At 41.8% G+C, this 20,545-nt stretch overlaps 2 protein-coding genes across 6 annotated transcripts in view; one reads left to right on the top strand and one right to left on the bottom strand.

The window, feature by feature from the left end:
• Positions 1-19,647, bottom strand: part of FKBP15 (FKBP prolyl isomerase family member 15) — a 69,099-nt gene extending 49,452 nt beyond the window's left edge. For all 5 annotated transcript variants that reach the window (XR_010022141.1, XM_063081844.1, XM_063081845.1 and 2 more), the window contains exons 1-4: positions 19,549-19,647; positions 11,224-11,339; positions 1,042-1,126; positions 545-614 (exon numbers count right to left, since the gene is read on the bottom strand). Coding sequence is in view for 4 of the 5 variants with exons in the window: in XM_063081844.1 (XP_062937914.1) it covers positions 545-614; positions 1,042-1,126; positions 11,224-11,339; positions 19,549-19,601 (324 nt within the window). In the remaining variant the exon portion in view is untranslated. The remainder of the gene's footprint in view (positions 1-544; positions 615-1,041; positions 1,127-11,223; positions 11,340-19,548) is intronic.
• Positions 19,648-19,900: 253 nt separating this feature from the next.
• The window catches only part of SLC31A1 (solute carrier family 31 member 1), a 30,997-nt gene continuing 30,352 nt past the window's right edge, over positions 19,901-20,545 (top strand). The window contains exon 1 of the mRNA XM_063082085.1: positions 19,901-20,029. The gene's annotated coding sequence lies outside the window, so the exon portion shown is untranslated. The remainder of the gene's footprint in view (positions 20,030-20,545) is intronic.

Raw genomic sequence — 20,545 nt, 5'->3', positions numbered from 1 at the left:
CTCTAAGTAGTACAATAAGTATTGTTTATTAACTACCTGAGAAAAAGGGATGTCCTTAATAAATGGTTTACTCTAAAATTCTCCAAATTCTTAGGCTGGCCCGTGGCTCCCTCGGTAGAGTGCGGTGCTGATAACACCAAGGCCATGGGTTCAGATCCTATATAGGGATGGCCGGTTGGCTCACTGGCTGAGCATGGTGCTGACAACACCAAGCCAAGGGCTGAGATCCCCTTACCGGTCATCTTTTAAAATAAATAAATAAATAAATAAATAAAATAAAATTCTCCAAATTCTTAAGCTAGGACCATGTAACAAAAGTCAAATTTAAAGATTTTGAGTGGGTGGATTTGTTTCAATGAACAATGGTAAGCAAAATGTGATCATGTACTATATACCTAATATTATAAATTCACATCACATCCAGTAAAAACAATCATTCTAATCCTCTCACAAAAGAGACATTGGGCAGGTGCAGATAAACAAACTAGCTCATTGGTATTATCTGGGATACTTGAAAATACATGAGGTATGGGGATATTCTCACCTCTCTGGCTGTGTGGTTCCCCAGGACTGCAGCACCAAATTTGCCCTGCTTTACATATTGACCATTTATGCTAGAGAAGCAAGAAAAACAACAGGTATTAGTAATCTTTTAAAGTACGCAGTGCCAGCTTTCTTTTCTGGCATATAGAGGTGGAGGAATCTAGTCATTCAGCCTCGAGAAAGTGACAGAGGTGAGCAGTTTATAATTTAAATCTCTTACACAACTTCGTTACTCTTTAAATATCTATTATTCATGATATCTCAGTGAAGTGGCTTTGAGAACTTTGACAGTTGTTGAGCATACAAGCACTTCCTAAAGAGTGCAGACAAAATAATGGCTCTTCAAGTTTTATGTGCAGAAATCTCCAACTGAAATGTTGAAAGTATTACTGATACTTTGTCTATGAAAGGGCTGAGTAATCATTTTGCAATGAGACAGGGGCTTAACAGCATTCCCCTCCACGAAACTTCTAAAAGCATTTCTTCTTAGCTACTTACTATCGATATGCATGGACTGCTGTTGCCACCAATACTGTAGAAGTGCCCGTGGTGGTTGATGCTGTTTTTGGTGTTGCCTGATTTCCTGAAAATGAAGTTAAAACAAAGATGTTATTCATTTCTTGCTTGAAACTGATTTTCAACCATTACACTAGCTTCAAAATTCTTTATACCTTACAGTTAGTGTCACAATGCTTTCATGACCATTATCCCTCATCTGATCCACAAAACAGCCCTATGACCTAGTCTGGGAATGAAAAAACTGAGGTTCTAAGCACCCATGTATCTTATGCAATTACAGTAGAAAGCCTACGACTAGAACACATGACTCCAACTCCCAAACCATATACCCCAAACAAAAGTGTTTGGGCTGGACAAGAAGCATTGTCTAGAAAGTGAGGTAATATTTCATCTACTTTCTTTTCTCTTTCCAATATTTTGACAGCTATAATATACATGGGTACTTCAGAAAGTTTATGGAAAATGGAATTAAAAGACCAATCTTTCCATGAACTTTTTGAAGACCACTTATATAAAAATAAAGTTATGGGCTGAGCCCGCGGCGCACTCGGTAGCGTGCTGCGCTAGCAGCGCGGCGACGCTCCCGCCGCGGGTTCGGATCCTACATAGGAATGACCGGTGCACTCCCTGGCTGAGCGCCGGTCACGGAAAAAAAAAAAAAAAAACAGAAAGAAAAAATAAATAAATAAATAAATAAAGTTATTTCCCCTTTGCTTACTTGCAGGAAATGAAATTTAGGATGATATTCAAATCACACCCATTACTTCACAAAGTGCTACACACTAACAGAAATGTTTTAAAATAGTATATTAAGAGTAAATCACATATTTATGCTATGTGAATGTGTTGATGGCAGAGGAGTGAGGTCACATTGACATGGACATAACAATCAAGAACTTATTTTCAAAAGCACTCTTGTTTTATTCCTTTTTTTTTTTTTGTATTGACACCTTTTTTTCTGATTACAGAGTAGAGGTACATTGTAGAATACTCAGAAAATATACAGATGCATAAAGAAAATAAAAATCACCTATAACCCCACCACCCCAAAATAAACAATGTTAATAATTTAATGTATCTATTCCTAGTCCTTTCTCTGTAGACTAAAGTCTGCAGCTTTTTGTTATTTTTAAAAATAAAATTAACAATACAATTTAACATCCTCGTTTTCTCAGTACATTATAAGCATTTCCCTATCTCTTCAAAACAAGTCTCCAAAACAAAGACAAAATAGTCCTAAAAAGGCTTTTTAGTGACTACATAAAGTGCTATATTATAACTCTACCAGAATTTACCCAGTTTCCTATTACTTGATATTTCTCTGGACTGTTTCAAATTTTTCTTTATTATACATAATGTTATGGTAAACATCTTTAAAACATACATTTTTGCATGTAACTCTGATTATTTTCTTAGAATAAAATTCTAAAAATAGAATTACGGGGTGGAGCACAAAAAATTTTAAGGTTTTGTTACATCCTGCCCAAATGTTCTTCAGAAACACCATACCAGTTTACACCCCACCAGTCGTACGTCAGTTTTGCATCCTTGAAAACAGAGGGAATTATCTTTTTAAATCTTTTTTTTTTTTTTTTTTTTTGACGCTGGCCACTAAGGGGATCCAAATCCTTGACCTTGGTGTTACCAGCATCATGCTCTAACCAAGTGAACTAACCAGCCAGCCCTTAAATCTTTACCAATGTGATGGGGGCAGTAGGGAAAGGGCGATGCCATCTCGTTGTTTTCACTTGCATCTATTGATTACTGGGAAGCAGAAATTTAACATTTTTTGTACACTTTTTAAATGACTTGCCCATTTATGTTGTTTGCTTATTTTCATGTTTTCCTTAGTGTTTTGTAAAAACCTACAACATAGTTTTAAATTCAATCAGCATGTTACAGTTGTATGTAATACTACAATAAGCCTTTTCTCTTGCTAAGCAGGCTACGGCAGAAAACAAGTAACTAAGGCCAGAGTTAGGTTATCAGGATAAGAGACAAGTCTGGAACACTGAGAAAAATTACTGTCTCCCCAAGGTCAGCCCAGCATCCTCCTTCAGGTTAGTTCAGCTTTTCCCAGTGCACACAGACCAGTATCTCCCTATCTAAGCCTCTGGATAGTGAAGGTTGTTTGATGATTTGCCAGAAAGATAAGTGTGTCAGATACCCACTATCATGGGGATCTTCACGTTGGCTCAGCATTCCTCCCTCTCTGAAATCAGTATTATACAGATTCTTGAATTCTTTTTATCTCTTAATTTAATCTTTTATTTTTTAAAATTCTTCCTTTTAATCTTCTGTTTTTCTTAAGTAAAAATCTGTTGTGTTTATACATTCCTGTGTTCCCTCTAGTTTATTCTTCATTTCTGAAATAATTTTTCTTACATTTCTAATTCTTGCCTGAGCCCTGTCATATACTTCTGGGATTTTCTAATTCTCATTTATGTTCTTATTTCATGTCATATTATTTTCTTGACGGTGTTTTGAAATAGGTGGTTATAGTTTTGATCTACATAGTAAGAGACGTTCTCATAGAACAGAGCTCTCATTGTCTATAGGGATGTTTTTTGCTTCTTGCCCTCTGTTCTTATAATAGCTTTGCACAGAATTTGACTTTGATACTTTTCTATTGCCTTTTTTTTTTTTTTTTAACGATGACCAGTAAGGGGATCTCAACCTTTGACTTGGTGCTGTCAGCACCACATTCTCCCAAGTGAGCCAACCGGCCATCCCTACACAGGGACTTGAACCCACGGCCTTGGTGTTACCAGCACCACACTCTCCCAAGTGAGCCACAGGCCAGCCCTTCTATAGCTGTTTTTACATGAAATTTGTTTTTCTGAACTTTCAGAAGGAGACATGGATCAGGATGGCTTTTCTAACTTCACAGAGCTCCCTCTTCTGTTTTTGTATAGAGGTAAAAAAACAACAAGGTATGGTGGATTCCTCCTGAAATTTCCTGTCATAGCAGGTTCTTCTCAGTGTGGGGGCCTATCCTGGAAAGGCCACCCTTCCCCATGGATGCGTTTCAAAATTTCATAGGAGCAAGACTGCTCCAGCTCTTTTAGTCCCCATCCTCAACCCCTTGCACTCATCCACAAGTAGAGTAGGCAAAACCCTTTTCAGTTTCAGCTTGGCCCACCATACTTTCCATGAAAACCTGTTGGCCATTCTGGGGTTCTCCCATTCTCAGATTCAGATACCCCACTGTAGAGAGTAAGAAATCTTGATTCCTATTTGATTATTAGTATAGGGTTTTTAAGTAATGCATGTATGGGACAAAAGTCCTCAGACAGGAAGCAAGAGCTTACAGCTCGGGGGCAAGAGCCCACCGAATCAATTCTAATCACTGTTTAGGTTAGGGATTATATACACTGACTGTTAATATAATGGGTTCGTTGGAAGATTTTGTGAAAAGGAAATACACACAGGTTTAAAGCCTTTAATGTGAGCAGGAGAACTGAAACAAAACAAGGATTGTTCTGAGGGCAATAACCTTTAATACAACAAAGCTTAAATGATGGGAAAATACGTGAGTTAAGATTTCCAGAGCCAGCCCCGTGGCGCACTCAGGAGAGTGCAGCATTTGGGAGTGCAGCAGTGCTCCCGCTGCGGGTTCGGATCCTATATAGGAATGGCCAGTGCGCTCACTGGCTGAGCGCGGTGCGGGCGACACCACACCAAGGGTTGCGATCCCCTTACTGGTCACAAAAAGACAAAGAAAAAAAAAAAAAAAAGATTTCCAAGGACGTTTTGCTAGATTAGTTAGTATGTGGGGTTTTTCCACATTTTGCTTTAAGCTGTTTCTTTGAGTTTCTCAAGAAGTCAGGCATTTTCATGATCGTCTTATTGTTTCTTTTGCATGTCACCTAGCTTAGATTTATGACTTTTTTTTTTTTTTTTTTTTTTAAAGATGACCGGTAAGGGGATCTTAACCCTTGACTTGGTGTTGTCAGCACCATGCTCTCCCAGTGAGCTAACCGGCCATCCCTATATGGGATCCGAACCCGGGGCCTTGGTGTTATCAGCACCACACTCTCTCGAGTGAGCCACGGGCCAGCCCAGATTTATGACTATTTTGATGATATATTGTTTAAACTATTTTGAACCATGCATGCTTGGATGAAGATTGTTACATAGCCAATTTCTTTACGTTCTTACTATGACTGATTAACCATCTGTTCTTTTCCTGTAATTTCCTTGTTTTTTCAATAAAAATTGAAGCAAAAACCAACTTGGGCTGCTACCCAGTTTCTCCTTCTAACAGAGGAGTTGCTGAGGTGCAGTCCATTTGGGCTCTCATCACATTCATGTTGTTTTTTGAGTAATCTTTTTTCATCTCTGTTACACAGCGAGAAGTATAACACCCCACTGCTTCCCTGTTTTCTCCTATACAACGGTGGATGCCATACAAGCCTTGTGGCTATTAGTGGTTTGTCCATACCTCCTTGTATTTTGGGGTTCATGAGGATACCTTTCAATTGGTTTTGTTGCAGGCTTGTTTTTTATATCTAGTTGCTCTATCTGTTTTTATATTGAGATGTGAAGAGATTCAAGAACTATGCTGCAGCCATCTTTCCCACAGGACTTCTTACATAAATTTCCCTTGAACAGAGAGGGTCTTCTGTATTGCTACTTTACTTTTTATTTGCAAATCCCCACAAAAGACTGTATAGGTAATTTTTAAATTGAAATGCCCCCTTAAAAGTAACTAACTCATGCTTCTTCTTGTTTTCTGATTTTTAAAAAATCAAGTTATTTCACTCGGTTGGGACTGAGGTTGTTTCTTTTTCTCCACACCCATGAACTCACCCACTTTAAATTGACTCAGAAGGACACTGCTGATGAAGAGATATGCCAGAGGAAAAGTAAAAGCATGGCTTACTAGAAATGTGGCCAGGTTATGGCATGGAGAACAAAGCAGGCAACCCACAGCAAAGTTGCCAAAAGTGACAGGTAAAATTTAAAGCAGAGGCCAGCAAACATTTTCTATAAAGGGCCAAACAGTAAATATTTCAGGCTTAACGGGTTGTGGTATAATATGAAATATGTTTGGTGTTTGTTCCCCATTCCTGACATAAAGTTCCTAAATCCCTTGTAATTTCCTGAGTGCTAAGTGTGATAGGAGCATCTTTTGTTATATATTTGGTTCTTGTACAAAGTTTCTAAAACCCTTGGAATTTCCCGAGTGATAGGAGTATCTTTTGTTTCAAGACCTTTTGATCACACTTAAGTTTATACTGTTAAACAAAATTTATAGGAGACCATTGGTTTGGACTGAGCTCCTACACTATACCCAACAGATCAAATCAAAATGGAGTTAACTCATGTTAAATTTCCATATCAACAAGCTGAAACTAAGTCGTTTATCTGACCTTCTGAGAAATCAGGAGAGAGACATAATAGCCAAATACCCAAACAAGACAGTTTTAGCCAGTATAAGGAAGTCCCCTCTGCTTTAATCTTTATGATTAAAGTAACTTGGAAACAACCAATCCATTTTTATTCTTTATTTCTGCTTTCTTCAGCCTTTTTCTGCCTATAAAGCCAACCTCCTCTACTCAGCTCATCAGAACATCCTATTTTATAGAGTGAGGTGCTGCCCAATTATAGAATCACAAATAAAATCCAATTAAGGAAGATCCAATCAAGATGGCGGAATAGACGGTCCACAGTGTCACTCTCTCCCACAAATCAACCAAATTTACAACTATAAAAATGTAACATCAGCCAAGCTGGGGCAGCTGGAGCTCAAGAGAAGAGGAGGAGAGACCTACGGAGTTCATGAAGGCAGGAGAAACTATAATGAGAGAAAGAAAAAGCTGCCCTGAGCATTTTGGGCCTCAGCTGCTTTAAGGCTTGAGCTGATGAACACATGGAGCAGGAGCTGGCAGAAGCCGCAGCTGTGCCCTTCAGATGGAGTTACTTGGAGGCAGCAAAAGAGAAGAGGGCCTTGGCGGCCCCCAGGACAGCAAGACCACTAATAGGGTTCCCGTGGACCCACGCAGGAGCGAGGAGCCAGAACAACTGAAAAAAGGGAGCAGTTCAGGCACCAGTGAGTCATTGCAACGGACCAGCGCAGGGCCCGTCCCATGGGAAGTGTTTGGAGCACGGGCAGTTGGGGAGATGGGCTCACCAGGGGAACACTGGGACACAGCAAGGACAGCCGACCTGCCCCCCAATCAGCACAGAACAACTAAGAGGAGACTGGTCAGGAATGCTTGGGGTGCAGTTTGATGAAAAACTCAGGCCACAGAACACAGATCCACCGGGTCTCTAGAGAGCCGGAAGTATCTATAACATCAGCCATTAAACCCTGATCTACACAAAAAGCCTTCCCTAGGGAAACAGCAGCAAAGTAGCAATTTAAACAACCACACAGGTCAAGTACTGGTTCCCACAGGAAGTTCCCCCGTGATAGAAGCAAAGGACAAAAAATTAGTTCCGGCCCAGGTACACCACCAGCACCTTGGGGCCTACGTGGGAACTGGAGGCTTGGATCTGGGGACCAGACCCCACTCCCACTTCCAGGCAAACTGCACCATTGCCTCAGGGCCAGCCTGGGGACCTGAGCATGGAGAAGAGGACTGGACCCTCCTCCCACAACCAGACATACCACACCAGCAAATTGGGGCCTGCCTAGGGACCCGAGGCAGGGAGAAGGGGACCAGACCTCTCTCCCACAACCAGGCACACGGAGCCAGCGCCTTGGGGCCCGCCTGGGGACCCAAGGCATAGAGAAGGAGACCAGACCTCTCCCCCACAACCAGCACACCATGCCAGAGCCTCGGGGCCCACCCAGGGACCTAAGGCATGGAGAAGGGGAACAGACCTCTCTCCCACAACCAGGCACACCGTGCCAGCACCTTGGGCCCCACCCAGGGACCCAGGGCGTGGAGAAGGGGACCGGACCACCCTCCCACAACCAGGCACACCGTGCCAGCACCTTGGGCCCCACCCAGGGACCCAGGGCGTGAAGAAGGGGACCGGACCACCCTCCCACAACCAGGCATACTGAGCAGCACCTTGGGGCCTGCCCGGGGACCGGAGGCAAGGAGAAGTGGAATGGAACTCTCTTCCACAACCAGGCACACTGAGACAGAGCTTCAGGGCCCACCTGGGGAACTGAGGTGTGGAGAAGGAGACTGGACCTCTCTCCCACTACCAGGCACATCATGTCAGCACCTTGGGCCCCACCCAGGGACCCGGGGCATGGAGAAGGTGACCGAACCACCATCCCACAACCAGGCACAACATGCCAGCACCTCAGAGCCCACCTGGGGACCTGGGGCATGGAGAAGGGGACTGGACCTCTCTCCCACAACCAGGCACACCAAGCCAGTGCCTCGGGACCTGCCCACAGTCCCGGGGCATGGAGAAGGGGACCAGACCGCCCTTCCTCAACCAGGCACGCTGCGCCAGCACTTCAGGGCCCGCCAAGGGACCTGGGACATGGAGAAGGGGACTGGACCCCTCTCCCACAACTAGGCACATGGCGCCAGCGCCTTGGGGCCTGCCCAAGGACCAGAGACATGGAGAAGGAGACCAAACACACCCGACAACCAGGCATACCGCCAGTGCCAAGGAGCATACCAAAAACAGCACCTCCACGTGGGTGGCCACCACAGCCACCGCAATAACCATGGCTGCTGCAAAAGCGGCTAGACGCCACAACCACCATGCAGATATGGTCTGCCAACCACTGGAGTGCATTGACACAAGGAGAGTCACCAGCAGAGACAAAGAAAAGAAGAGGATGTCTCTTTCCACAAAACCCATTTCAGAGTGACAGAAGAAGTATCTGCTCTATGATAATATTGGGGGACCCAATCACATCTCTCAGCATTGGACAGATCATCTAGGCAACAAATTAACAGAGTAACCGTGATTCTTTCACAAGGAGAGAAGAAATCTAGGGCAATTAAAGGGGGGAGGGGGAGGGAATGGGGGAAGGGGACAGATTGGACAAGGGGCATAAAGAATAATTACTATTTGTAACAATATATATGCTAGTAATATTGATTTAATCAACATATCTCAATGTTCAACCCCCAAAATATGTATAATCGATTTTGATTTAATAAATAGAATAAATTAAAGTTAAAATCCAATTAAGATCTTAAAATCAAATTTGTTGCAATTCTGTCTTTTGATAATGCTAATGAGGTGACAGGGTTGGAACTTGCAGTCTTACCTACTTCTAGGAAAGGTGGTGTAGGGTGGGGTGGGACTGGAGATCAAGCTCTATAAAAACTCTTGGACAACAAGACTTGATGAGCTTCTAGGTTGCTGACCACATGGAGGTGCTGGGAGAATGGTCTGCCCAGAGAAGGCATGGAAGCTCCACACACCACACCCCCCATTCCTTGCCCTATCCATCTCTTCATCTGGCTGTTTGTATCCTTTATAATACCCTTTATAATTGAAAAAGGACAAAATAACAACAAATTTAAAGATCTCAATTGGCTTTATTGTAATTCTAGAATGGGGCAACACTTCATTTCATAAAATAGAGTAAATGTTCCAGTGAGCTGAGCAAGAGGATGACTTCTACAGACAGAAAGAAAAAGGGCAGAAGAAAGCAGAAACAAAGAATAAAAAGCAAATTGGTCATTTCAAAGTTACTTTCCTTATAAAGGGGATAGGGAGACAATAGAAAAATAACTGATTATTTAATATCATCTTAGTTCAGGCTATCCTTTTCTGCGAGGAGGAAAGCAGAAGGAACTTCATTATCATGCCTATTGAAGATTTAAACTGGTCTGTCTGGGAATCTGGCTGTTATCTCCCTCTCAGTTTAGGTTTAGTGATGTGAAACTTTAGCAGGGGTGACTCCATTTTGATTTTTAAGTCTGGTCTCTTAGGGCCTAGTGCAGGAACATAGAACAAAACAATGGCCTCCTATAATTTTTATTTATCATAAAAAAACAGCAAACATAGGAAAATGTTTCCCTGAATTCTGTGAGCTGTCCTAGCAAATTAATCAAACCCAAGGAGGGGATCATAGGAACCACAGTTTGTAGCCAATTGGTCAGAAGTACAGGTAGCCCAGGACTTGTGACTGGCACCTGATGTGGGGACAGTAGATCTGAGCTCTCAATCTGTGGGATCTGACACTATCTCCAGGTAGACAGCATCAGAACTGAATTACAGGATACCCAGTTGGTATCTGCTGGAGAATTGCTTGGTGTGTGGGAAAAAAAATCCCCACATATCTAGGGTCACCAAATTGTGCCATGAGTAGAAAATAAAGGGAAAAAATGGTTTATTTTTTCCTCTTACATGGGACATATAGTATCTGTAGCAAGTACTCAACTCTAAATATCCTGAGAAATATCCTCAGTGCCAGCACTGAGCCTACCATGTAAAAGGCACTCATACTTCACCTTCATTCAACAAATATTTAATTTAATGTCCCTTGTCATCTGTTCTGCTCAGGTATGTTACTATCAGTCCCTTACTCCTCTTCAGGTTCTTACACAAAGACAACAAAGCGTAGAGGAGGGAATAAAAGCTTTGGAGTCAGTCAGATAAGGGTTCAAATTTCAATGCTGTCACTTACCACTGTATGACCTTGATCAAGTCCTTAAACTTCTCTGAGCCTCTAAAATGGTGGTAAATCCCACCTATTTCACAGAATTGTTGTGAGAATGAAATAAGACTGTAAAGCACCTAAAATGAGATTGGACACAGCAGCCATTTTAGAAATACTAGTCCCCCTTTCTCTCCTTTTATTCAATAAGTGTTCATTCAATAAATGTTTCCTGTGTCCACTATGATGAAAGGTACAAGGGATACAGCAATGCGTATCACTGCCTAGTTGGGAAAAATTCAGTCAGCACATAGATAACCTATCCAGATGAAATAAGTGAAAAGTAGCTCTTCCTTCTTGCCAAAACATTGCATAGTGCCTACTTCGAGTGCCTTTGGCAGAGTTTTGGAGAGCGGTGTCCACATGAGGCAGAAGAACTTGTCTGAGACCTTCTCCATCAGTTTCCAACAAAGGGCACACTATCCAGCTGCTGGAATTCAGGATCCCAGAGCTTAGAGAGGCATCCACCACTGGTGGTGAGCTTAACCAGACCAGTCAAAGACAGATGACCTGGCATGTCACTTTCCAACTAACCTGTTAAGGCACAATCCTAATGCCCCTTAACTTACCTGTTGCTGCTGTTCCTTGGCCTTTCTTAGGTTGCTTTGGAGCTGTGTACTGGAAGAATTCATTTCCATGGCCAGCAGGTGTCTGATCCAGTCCAAAAAGAGAGGCCAATCTGGCACTGTTAGTAGAAAATAAAAATGAAATTTCATTTGACATATCCCAAGCTAGAATCATTATAAGAGCTGCTCACCTCCAACCTTGAATAAATACCTCCTTGACTGTATATCCCACCATTCAAAACTAGAAGTAGCAGTTAAGAGTCTTTGAAATCAAGATTGTACTTCTGATCTTAATATCATTAGCTGACCCTACCCATCCACAGGACTTTGGTCAAGGCATTTCTTCTCTCTAGATCTCAGTTTCCCCAACTATAAATTGAGGTGATTAGTCCAGATACTGTCTATGGTTTCTTCAAAGTGTAAATTCTTGCTTTTAACAAATCATAGTTTCCAGTCACATCTATTGATTACTCCCCTTCCTGCTCTGTACTAGTTTTTTCAATTGAAATGAAACTGTACTACAAATTTACCTATCAAACATGATTCCTGCCAACATTTCATCTAAGAGGCAGGACAATTCTGTTGTTATTCCTTGTAAGTAATCTTATGCCCCCACCATTACACTGAAACTGTTCTTGCTAAAGTCACCAATAACCTCTTTGTTACTAAACCCAGTTTATCAGTCCTTATCTTATTTGATATCAAGCCACCTTTTTCACTAATTTGTTCTTCTTCAAACAAACTCTTCCCTTGACTTCTGTGGAAGTAGCTGAGGGAGAAGGAGGAGAGACAGGTAAATAGATGCTAAAGGGATCCCTCTCTTGTTTTCTTCCCATCTCTCTGGCTTCTCATTTAATTCCTTGGGCTCTTCGTCCTTTGCCCAATCTTTAAATGTCCCCAAGGTTTCAAACTCTCTCTCCTTTGGTATCAAATGCTATCCAAATGCTGATGATGCTCAATCTGTATCCCCAGCCCAGAACTTGCTCCTGAGTGCCACACAACACAGATATCCCATAGGTAACACAAATGCAACATGTCCAGGCCAGAACTCATACCCTCCCATCCCCACTGTCCAGCAAACCAGTTCTTCCTCTTGTGCTCCAAGACCACCCCCAGGTTCAATGATTCCCTAGAAGGACTCACAGGACTCAGCATATAGTTGTACTCTTGGCTAAGATCTATTACAACAAAGGGTTACACCGCAAAATCAGCAAACGTAAAAGGTGAATGGGGCAATGTCCAGAGGAAACCAGGTGGAAGCTTCTAAGAGTTCTCTCCCAGTGGAATGACACAGGACATGCTTATTCCTCCAGCAATAAGTTGTAACAACATATGTGAAGTGTGGTCTATCAGGGAAGCTAATCAGAGACTTAGTGCCCAAGGATTCTTGGAGACTAGTCACACAGACACCCTCTGCTGAGCATGTACCAAAATTCCAGACTCCCAGAAGGAAAGCAGGTGTTCAGTATGAACCATACTGTTTGTACAAACAATGTAGGCACAGCAAGCCACACTTGTCCTTTATGGAAAGCTTTATATCAGTGTGGGGAACTGTTTACCAATCAAATTCCCAGATGCCAGCCAAGTGTCAACCTGTAAGCAGAGATTTCTTTTTTTTTTTTGCAAACTTTTATTTATTTATTTATTTATTTATTTTTTAAATTTTATTTTGTCGATATACATTGTAGCTGATTAATGCTCCCCATCACCAAAACCTCCCTCCCTTCTCCCTCCCCCCCTCCCCCCCAACAATGTCCTTTCTGTTTGTTTGTTGTATCAACTTCAAATAATTGTGGTTGTTATATCTTCTTCCCCCCCCGCCCCAGTTTGTGTGTGTGTGTGTGTATGTGTGTGTGTGAATTTATATATTAATTTTTAGCTCCCTCCAATAAGTGAGAACATGTGGTATTTCTCTTTCTGTGCCTGACTTGTTTCACTTAATATAATTCTCTCAAGGTCCATCCATGTTGTTGCAAATGGCAGTATTTCATTCGTTTTTATAGCTGAGTAGTATTCCATTGTGTAGATGTACCACATTTTCCGAATCCACTCATCTGATGATGGGCATTTGGGCTGGTTCCAACTCTTGGCTATTGTAAAGAGTGCTGCGATGAACATTGGTGAACAGGTATACCTTCGACTTGATGATTTCCATTCCTCTGGGTATATTCCCAACAGTGGGATGGCTGGGTCGTATGGTAGATCTATTTGCAATTGTTTAAGGAACCTCCATACCATTTTCCATAGAGGCTGCACCATTTTGCAGTCCCACCAACAATGTATGAGAGTTCCTTTTTCTCCGCAGCCTCGCCAGCATTTATCGTTCATAGTCTTTTGGATTTTAGCCATCCTAACTGGGGTTAGATGGTATCTCAATGTGGTTTTGATTTGCATTTCCCGGATGCTGAGTGATGTTGAGCATTTTTTCATATGTCTATTGGCCATTTGGATATCTTCCTTAGAGAAATGCCTACTTAGCTCTTTTGCCCATTTTTTAATTGGGTTGCTTGTTTTCTTCTTGTAAAGTTGTTTGAGTTCCTTATATATTCTGGATATTAATCCTTTGTCAGATGTATATTTTGCAAATATTTTCTCCCACTCTGTTGGTTGTCTTTTAACTCTTTTAATTGTTTCTTTTGCTGTGCAGATAAGCAGAGATTTCTAAGGATAACAGTCTCAAGCCATCTTTGTTAACTCTTTTCTGCAAATATCCACAACAAAAACCCAAACCTGGGCATCATCCTTGACTTTGTCCCTCCTGGTGGTCACACCCATTCCCCAAGTCCATTTTATTTTACTTCCTAAATATTTCCCACACCCATTCAATTCTCCCCATCCTCACTGTCACCTCCCTAGTTCAGGCTACTATCACATCTTTCTAGCTTGAATTATTATAACAACCTCCTGATTCATGTCCCTGCCTTGGTTTTGTCTGCTTGTCTATTCTATCGTACCCACAGTGATCTTTCTAAAAACCAAATTTTACTAAGTCTCTCTCCTCCTTAAACCCCTCAATGACTCCTCAATACTATCAAGAGAAAAATCCAAACTCTGCAAGACAGCTTTACAAGGCCCTTCAAGATCTTACCTCTCCTTACTTCCCCAGCTTTGTATATCACCATTTCCCATCTTCAACGGTACTCTACAGGCATCCTAATGAACTTTTAGTTTCTCAAATAAGGTAAGATCTTTTGCATCTCCAGCCTTTGGACATGCTGTTCCCTATGCCTGAAACCTTCCTGTTCCTCCCCTCCCCTGGAAGCTACCTCTAATCTCAAAGTCTAGGTTAGATGGTCTTCCTAGGGACTCCCACAGTCCTCTATATTTCATTCATTCAAGAAACATGGGTCAGACACTGTGCTAAGTGGTGGGTATACATTGGTAAGCAAAATTGAATTCCATTTTCAAGGAGCATATAATCTAACTAGGGAATCAGCCATTAAGTACTATATCATTGCAAACTGTAATATGAGGTATTTAACAGGGGTTGTATGGAGTTGTACTCCATTGAGATTAATACAATTCAATCATTTATCATATAACATGGTAATTGGTTATTTATTATAATCACTACTTGAATGTATATTTTCCCCAGGGCCTGGTATATAATAGGCTCAATAAATGAACTCAAAATCTAGTCTAGGGCCGGCCCCGTAGCTCACTCGGGAGAGTTTGGCACTGGTAGTGCCGAGGCTGCGGGTTCAGACCCTGTATAGGGATGGCCAGTGTGCTCACTGGCTGAGCATGGTGCTGACGACACTGAGCCGAGGGTTGTGATCCCCTTACTAGTCAAAAAAAAAATCTAGTCTAGTTCTAAATCCTCTTCTCCAAAAGCATCCTCAGTTTAGGTGAAGTAAACATTGAAACTTCCCAACAACTTTTTGGCTTTTTTTAAAAATGATTTTTATGTATACATAAATACATACTAGCATTTTGCAAAATAAATTTAATATAATCTGAAATTACTACCTTGTTTTCTCAAAGTAGTTCACTATAAGTTTCCTTTAGGTTTCCTGTAAATGGGGCCAAAAATGCTTACTGTAAAAAACTAAGAGGTTTAAATGAGATCGCAAATGTAATAGTTGAGAGAGAGAGCAGGGCTGGCCTAAATAAGACATCAACGAATGCTAATGGAATTTAGAAGAAACCAAGATTTCTCCTTTTAGCTAGGACAATCTGGGCAGATTCTCTAAGAGAATAAGATTCTGGGCAAGTTGGGAAATGCTTTTAACATAGTGAAAAATTTATAAAGCTTAGAGTCCAGTTAAGATATAATAGCTATGCACAGATAATTGATAAGAAAAGAATGTCCTTGTTAGCTTCAATAAACTATGGGTATTGGGTTGCCTGTTTTAATTCTGCAGGTATGTCCTTTTTCAAAGGAAAGATAAAAGTGTCATAAGTAAACTGTGTTTCCAAAGATGTCATAAAGGTTAGCCAACTGATGATTGCAAAATCAATCCAAAAGCCAGGTCAACCTAATTATCTTTCAGATTAATTCCATTTTCCATTAATATTTTTTTTTACTGGACTCTATACAGACTCAGGGGGATAACCTTCTTGGAAATTATTACATTTTTCCACTTCTAAGTTATTCTCAAATGTACCCAATCTCCCTATGTTAGTAAGAATGGACTTGCTAATTCTGGATTTGAGTCTCTGTTTATAATTCATGGGAACAGCCATTACAGCATTGTTTTAAAAATAAATTAACCAATTCACTTAGTTGCCAAGGTCCTTACTTCACCTCAGTGTTATATATTTTTTTCTCATCAAAATTAAAAACACATGCATTTATATTGTACAAATATATATATATATATATATATATATATATATATATATTTTTTTTTTTTTTTTTTTTTTTTTTTAAAGATGACCGGTAAGGGGATCTTAACCCTTGACTTGGTGTTATCAGCACCACAGTCTCCCGAGTGAGCCACAGGCCGGCCCATGTGTCAATATATTTTAATAAATGAGGATTCTTTTTGTTGGTAAAGTACTTTTTCATGAACTGTGGCATTGACGATCTACATCTATAATAATAATGGCACAAGGGCAGATCTGGTGAAATCTGCCTGCCTCATTTCAAATCCAGGCTCTACTACTTTCTGTGTGACCTTGGGCAACTTATCTTTCTGAGCCTTTCTCATTTGTAAAATGGGTAGAACAGTTAAAACTACCTCAGAGTAGTAGGGAGGATTAAATATTATAATGTATATATATTCCTTAGTATAGTGTCTCACACTGAGTAAACACACTATATATGTTTTATATACTTGTGAACACATCCTATTGCCTCAAAATGTCAATTCAACTCAGATACCCCTGCAAGGGAGAAAGCATGCTTAATTTGGTGCACAAACCGACCTGCAACTATAAACTGATTTTAGTATAAATGCAAAACTATGAAAGTGGGAAAGGTCCCAAAGATCATCTAGGACAAACACCATTATTTATTAGATTGGGGTTGAGAGGGACAAGGATGGAAGTGACTTGTCCAAAGTCACACCTAACTGGGGGCAGAATCAGCATTAGAATCTAGGCTTTTCCATATCTCTTACAGGACTTAAAATGCTTTCTGATGATCAGTTCTGGATTTATCTTTTTTCCACCTCTACACTGTTGAATTATCATTACTATGCTATCATTACTATGCTAATTTGCCTACATTTTATATAATCTAAAACAAGCATATGAATTATTGGCCCCTTAAAAATGCTTTGTTATTATTACTACTGGATTGATTTCATTCTACTACTAAAATGGAAGTTTGTTAGGGGCAGAAAATGTGCCTTATTTTTATCCATATTAGCTGAAAAGCCAAGTACCACCCACTTAGCAGGCATTCATAGGTTTCTTCATTTCAAATTCACAATGGTGGGGAAAGCAGTAAGACCAAAAAATAAAAAATAAAAAAGCAAGTCTCCTGATTATTACTTCTAGGTTAACCATGTACTTTAAGAGGCTCAGAAGGATGGCAGATTATCAGTCATCTAGACAGCCATCCTAAGTACTAGTACTCTCACTTCTATTAGGCTTGAATTTCCTAAATGGAATTAAGTAAGTCATATTTTTAAGTCAAGAAATTTGAAACTTAAGCAAGTATAGTTACAGTAAGGTAGTAATAAAAGAGGAACCAAAAAGCAGTTGCAGTGTTCACTGTCACGTGTTCAACTTCCCTAGAGAATACCAAAGAAGGAATAACTAATTCAGAGATGATTGGTGAAACTTTCTACATTCTCAATCTTAAATTTGATTCTGTTTTCCTGGTTATTGCTGGGAACAAAAATAAATTATCTGTGTAACTTTCTTTGGCTAAGTCTTTTATCATCAAATTAGCTGTTGTCTATATTTAGGAGCACAGTCACATGACTAAAATTAAGGTGTCTCAGGTCCTTGATAAGCCTGTTCAGGAAAGCAGAATAGCTGAGCCACCATGAACTTATCTCAGGACAGGAACCTGGAAAGAAGCACGACTGTCATTATCTACCCTGTAACTTTCAGTCAACAGCTTGTTGCATGAAAGTTCGGAGACAATATTCTTTCACAAGGGCTGGGTGGTTGGCTCAGTTGGTTAGAGCACAGCCTTGTAACACCAACGTCATGGGTTCAGATCCCTGAACTGGCCAGCTGCCAAAAAAAAAAAAAAACCCAAAAGAACCATTCCTTTACAGACTTCCTCCAAATACTTTCACATAGTGAAGAATGTAAATTTAAAGTACACTTTGAGGCTTGAAGTGGTATTGATAACACCAAGATCGAGGGTTCAATCCCTGTACCTGCCAGCCACCGAAAGAAAGAAAGAAAGAGAGAGAGAGAGAGAAAGAAAGGAAAGAAAGGAAAGAAAGAAAGAAAGAAAGAAAGAAAGAAAGAAAGAAAGAAAGAAAGAAAGAAAGAAAGAAAGAAAGAAAGAAAGAAAGAGAATACCTTGAAAATGTTTAATTGGCCTAATATACAGCTATACACAAAACAGGTTTGTATGAAGAAACATTAACTCAAAAGGCTTGCGATACAGTCAACCACAGCAGGAAGGCTAGGCTGTGTAGAGATTTTAGTGCATGTTTTGGGTAGAATAGGGAAGAAAGGAACCAAAGTACAGCTTAACTCTAAAATAACTGAGCAACTGAAAGAACTCAAAAATGGAACTAAGTGGATGCAAGCTATTTAAAGTGGGGGTAAGGGCAAAACAAGGTGGTGAGAGCTAAAAGAAGACTTAAGGATAGGTAATATAGAGCTAGTCAGGATAAATCAAAAGATCCTATTTAAGACCAAAAGAGAGCTAGTGTCATTTTATGGTCAATCATGTGTTGACCGCTCCACTAGATCTGGAAGCAACTTGAGGGCAGGCACAGCAGGTTAATAATCTTTGTAACCTCTTATCATTTTTTTTTTTTCAGATTTCACTGAACTTTATTATGATCGGATAACCTCCTCACCTCTTAGCCTTTAGTAGAATGAGGGGTATATGTCATTTTTTAGTACATTCTTCAGCATGCACAATAGTTGTTAAGCAGATGTTCAAAGAAAGGCTCTGCAAGGATCAGAGCTTGGCAACTCACAAGTTTGGAGGGAGTCAAGCTGTCCACCAACACAAGGGAAAAGGCTAAACTGATTACTGAAAGAGACAAAAACCCTGTCTCTCTTTGAAGACTTCTACCCCAGAATGGTACCTATAATGTTTGTGGACAGAGCATAACGACCGCAGTCTCTTATATTGGTTTTAAGCTTTATAGTTAACAAAGTACAATTTCGCAGCTATTATTCATTCAACGGGCACTTCCTGAGCACTCATTATGTGCAAAGTACGGTGCTGAACGCTAGAGAGAGATGAGCAACATAAGGTGGGTAACGATAGAGGCAAACACGCCTAGCTGCAGGAATAAGGAAGCGAAAGCAATTTATTCTGCCTGGGTCTGTGGGAGAAGGAAAAGCACGAAAAAGGTGACATCCGAGCTGGGACTTTAAGGATGCTGGCGCTGACCCACCAGGGCCTGGTTCTAAAGTCACCGTCTTGTCCACGGAGAAGAGAGTCTCATATCGGCCCCAGCTGACTTCTGCAAAAACTTTGAGGCAAGCACTGTCACCGGCAATCACCCCCATTTTCACCGGGGAAACTGTGACCCAGAAAGGGGGATGCCTGGTCCAGAACCCAGATCAACAGACTCAGCACAGTTGCGCGCTCTGCCCAGATTTAAGACATGTGGAACACCGGAAAGTGGTAAGGGTCTGGACCCGGAAGTTGGGAAGAAGCCGAAGAGACCCCCTCCAACCATCCGCCAGTCTCTCTCAGCTACGCTCTCTGGCCCACGCTTCTCTGTCACTCACCCGCCGCTGGGCGAGAGGAAGTCGGTGTCGTCCTCGTCCCCCGCACCGAACATTGCGTTGGTTTTCGCCGGGTGCTGGGAAGAAGCCAGATGTCCCTAGGTACTGTCACCACTGGCGTCGTAAAATGCCGCCGCGGAGTGCTGCTTTCCGGCAGGACGAACTCTCGCAGGGTTACTTGGCCGAGAGGAGACTAAGCTCTGGAGAAGGCGGGACAAAGGCAGATAAAGATGTTTGCGCGGGCACGGGCGCCGGGTGACGTAAACCCTCTCCAGCCCGCAGAGTGGGCGGAGCTCCGGAGTCCTGTGGGAGGATTGGTCGGCGAGGCAGGGGGGCCGGGCAGCGGTGGGAATCCGCGGCCTCGGTGGCAGTCTTGGACACGTCGAGCCGGGCAGAAGTGGAGGGGGCTTCTTAGGGCTCGTGGGAGGCTGACGGGCTAGGATTCTGACAGGAAGACTTCGGTGGCGGGACTCGACCTGAGAAGGTAAGGCCTCCCCCGCCCCCTTTCGCAACCCTGGCATGAGCACCGTCCTTTCGCCTCCGGGACAAGGACCCTACTCGCCGCTCTTCTCAGCTCCGCAGAAGAGCCTGGGACTGGAAGGTTGGAGACCTGAGCTTCGGACCGGCCCCTACGGTGACATAGTTGGAGTGACCTTGGGGCAGGGTGCTCGGTGACTCAGTTTCCCCGTTTATGCAACGGGCCATTTGGCCACTGCTTTCATGTGCCGGCTGGTCAAGAAGCTATTGGACCTCAGAGTTATCGAATTAAATCTGGTCTTTTCATAAGCCCAGAATTTACAGAGAGGGAAACGAAGGAATTAAGCACTTGGGTGACTAGTCCGACGTCACACACAGGAAAGAGCAGTCTGGGACTGGATTCCTCGTCCTTTGATTCAGGACTTAGTGAGCTGGTGGGTGAACAAGAACCGTACCAGCCCTTAAACTCTATGTGAATGGTGATTGCTAGACTGGCATACACCTTGGGGAAAGTTCCCTTTCT

The sequence above is a fragment of the Cynocephalus volans genome, chromosome 17 (genome assembly GCF_027409185.1).
Source record: "Cynocephalus volans isolate mCynVol1 chromosome 17, mCynVol1.pri, whole genome shotgun sequence".
NCBI lineage: Eukaryota > Metazoa > Chordata > Mammalia > Dermoptera > Cynocephalidae > Cynocephalus > Cynocephalus volans.
The sequence above is the reverse complement of the archived record's forward strand: the minus strand, read 5'-3'. Positions and strand labels throughout refer to the sequence as shown.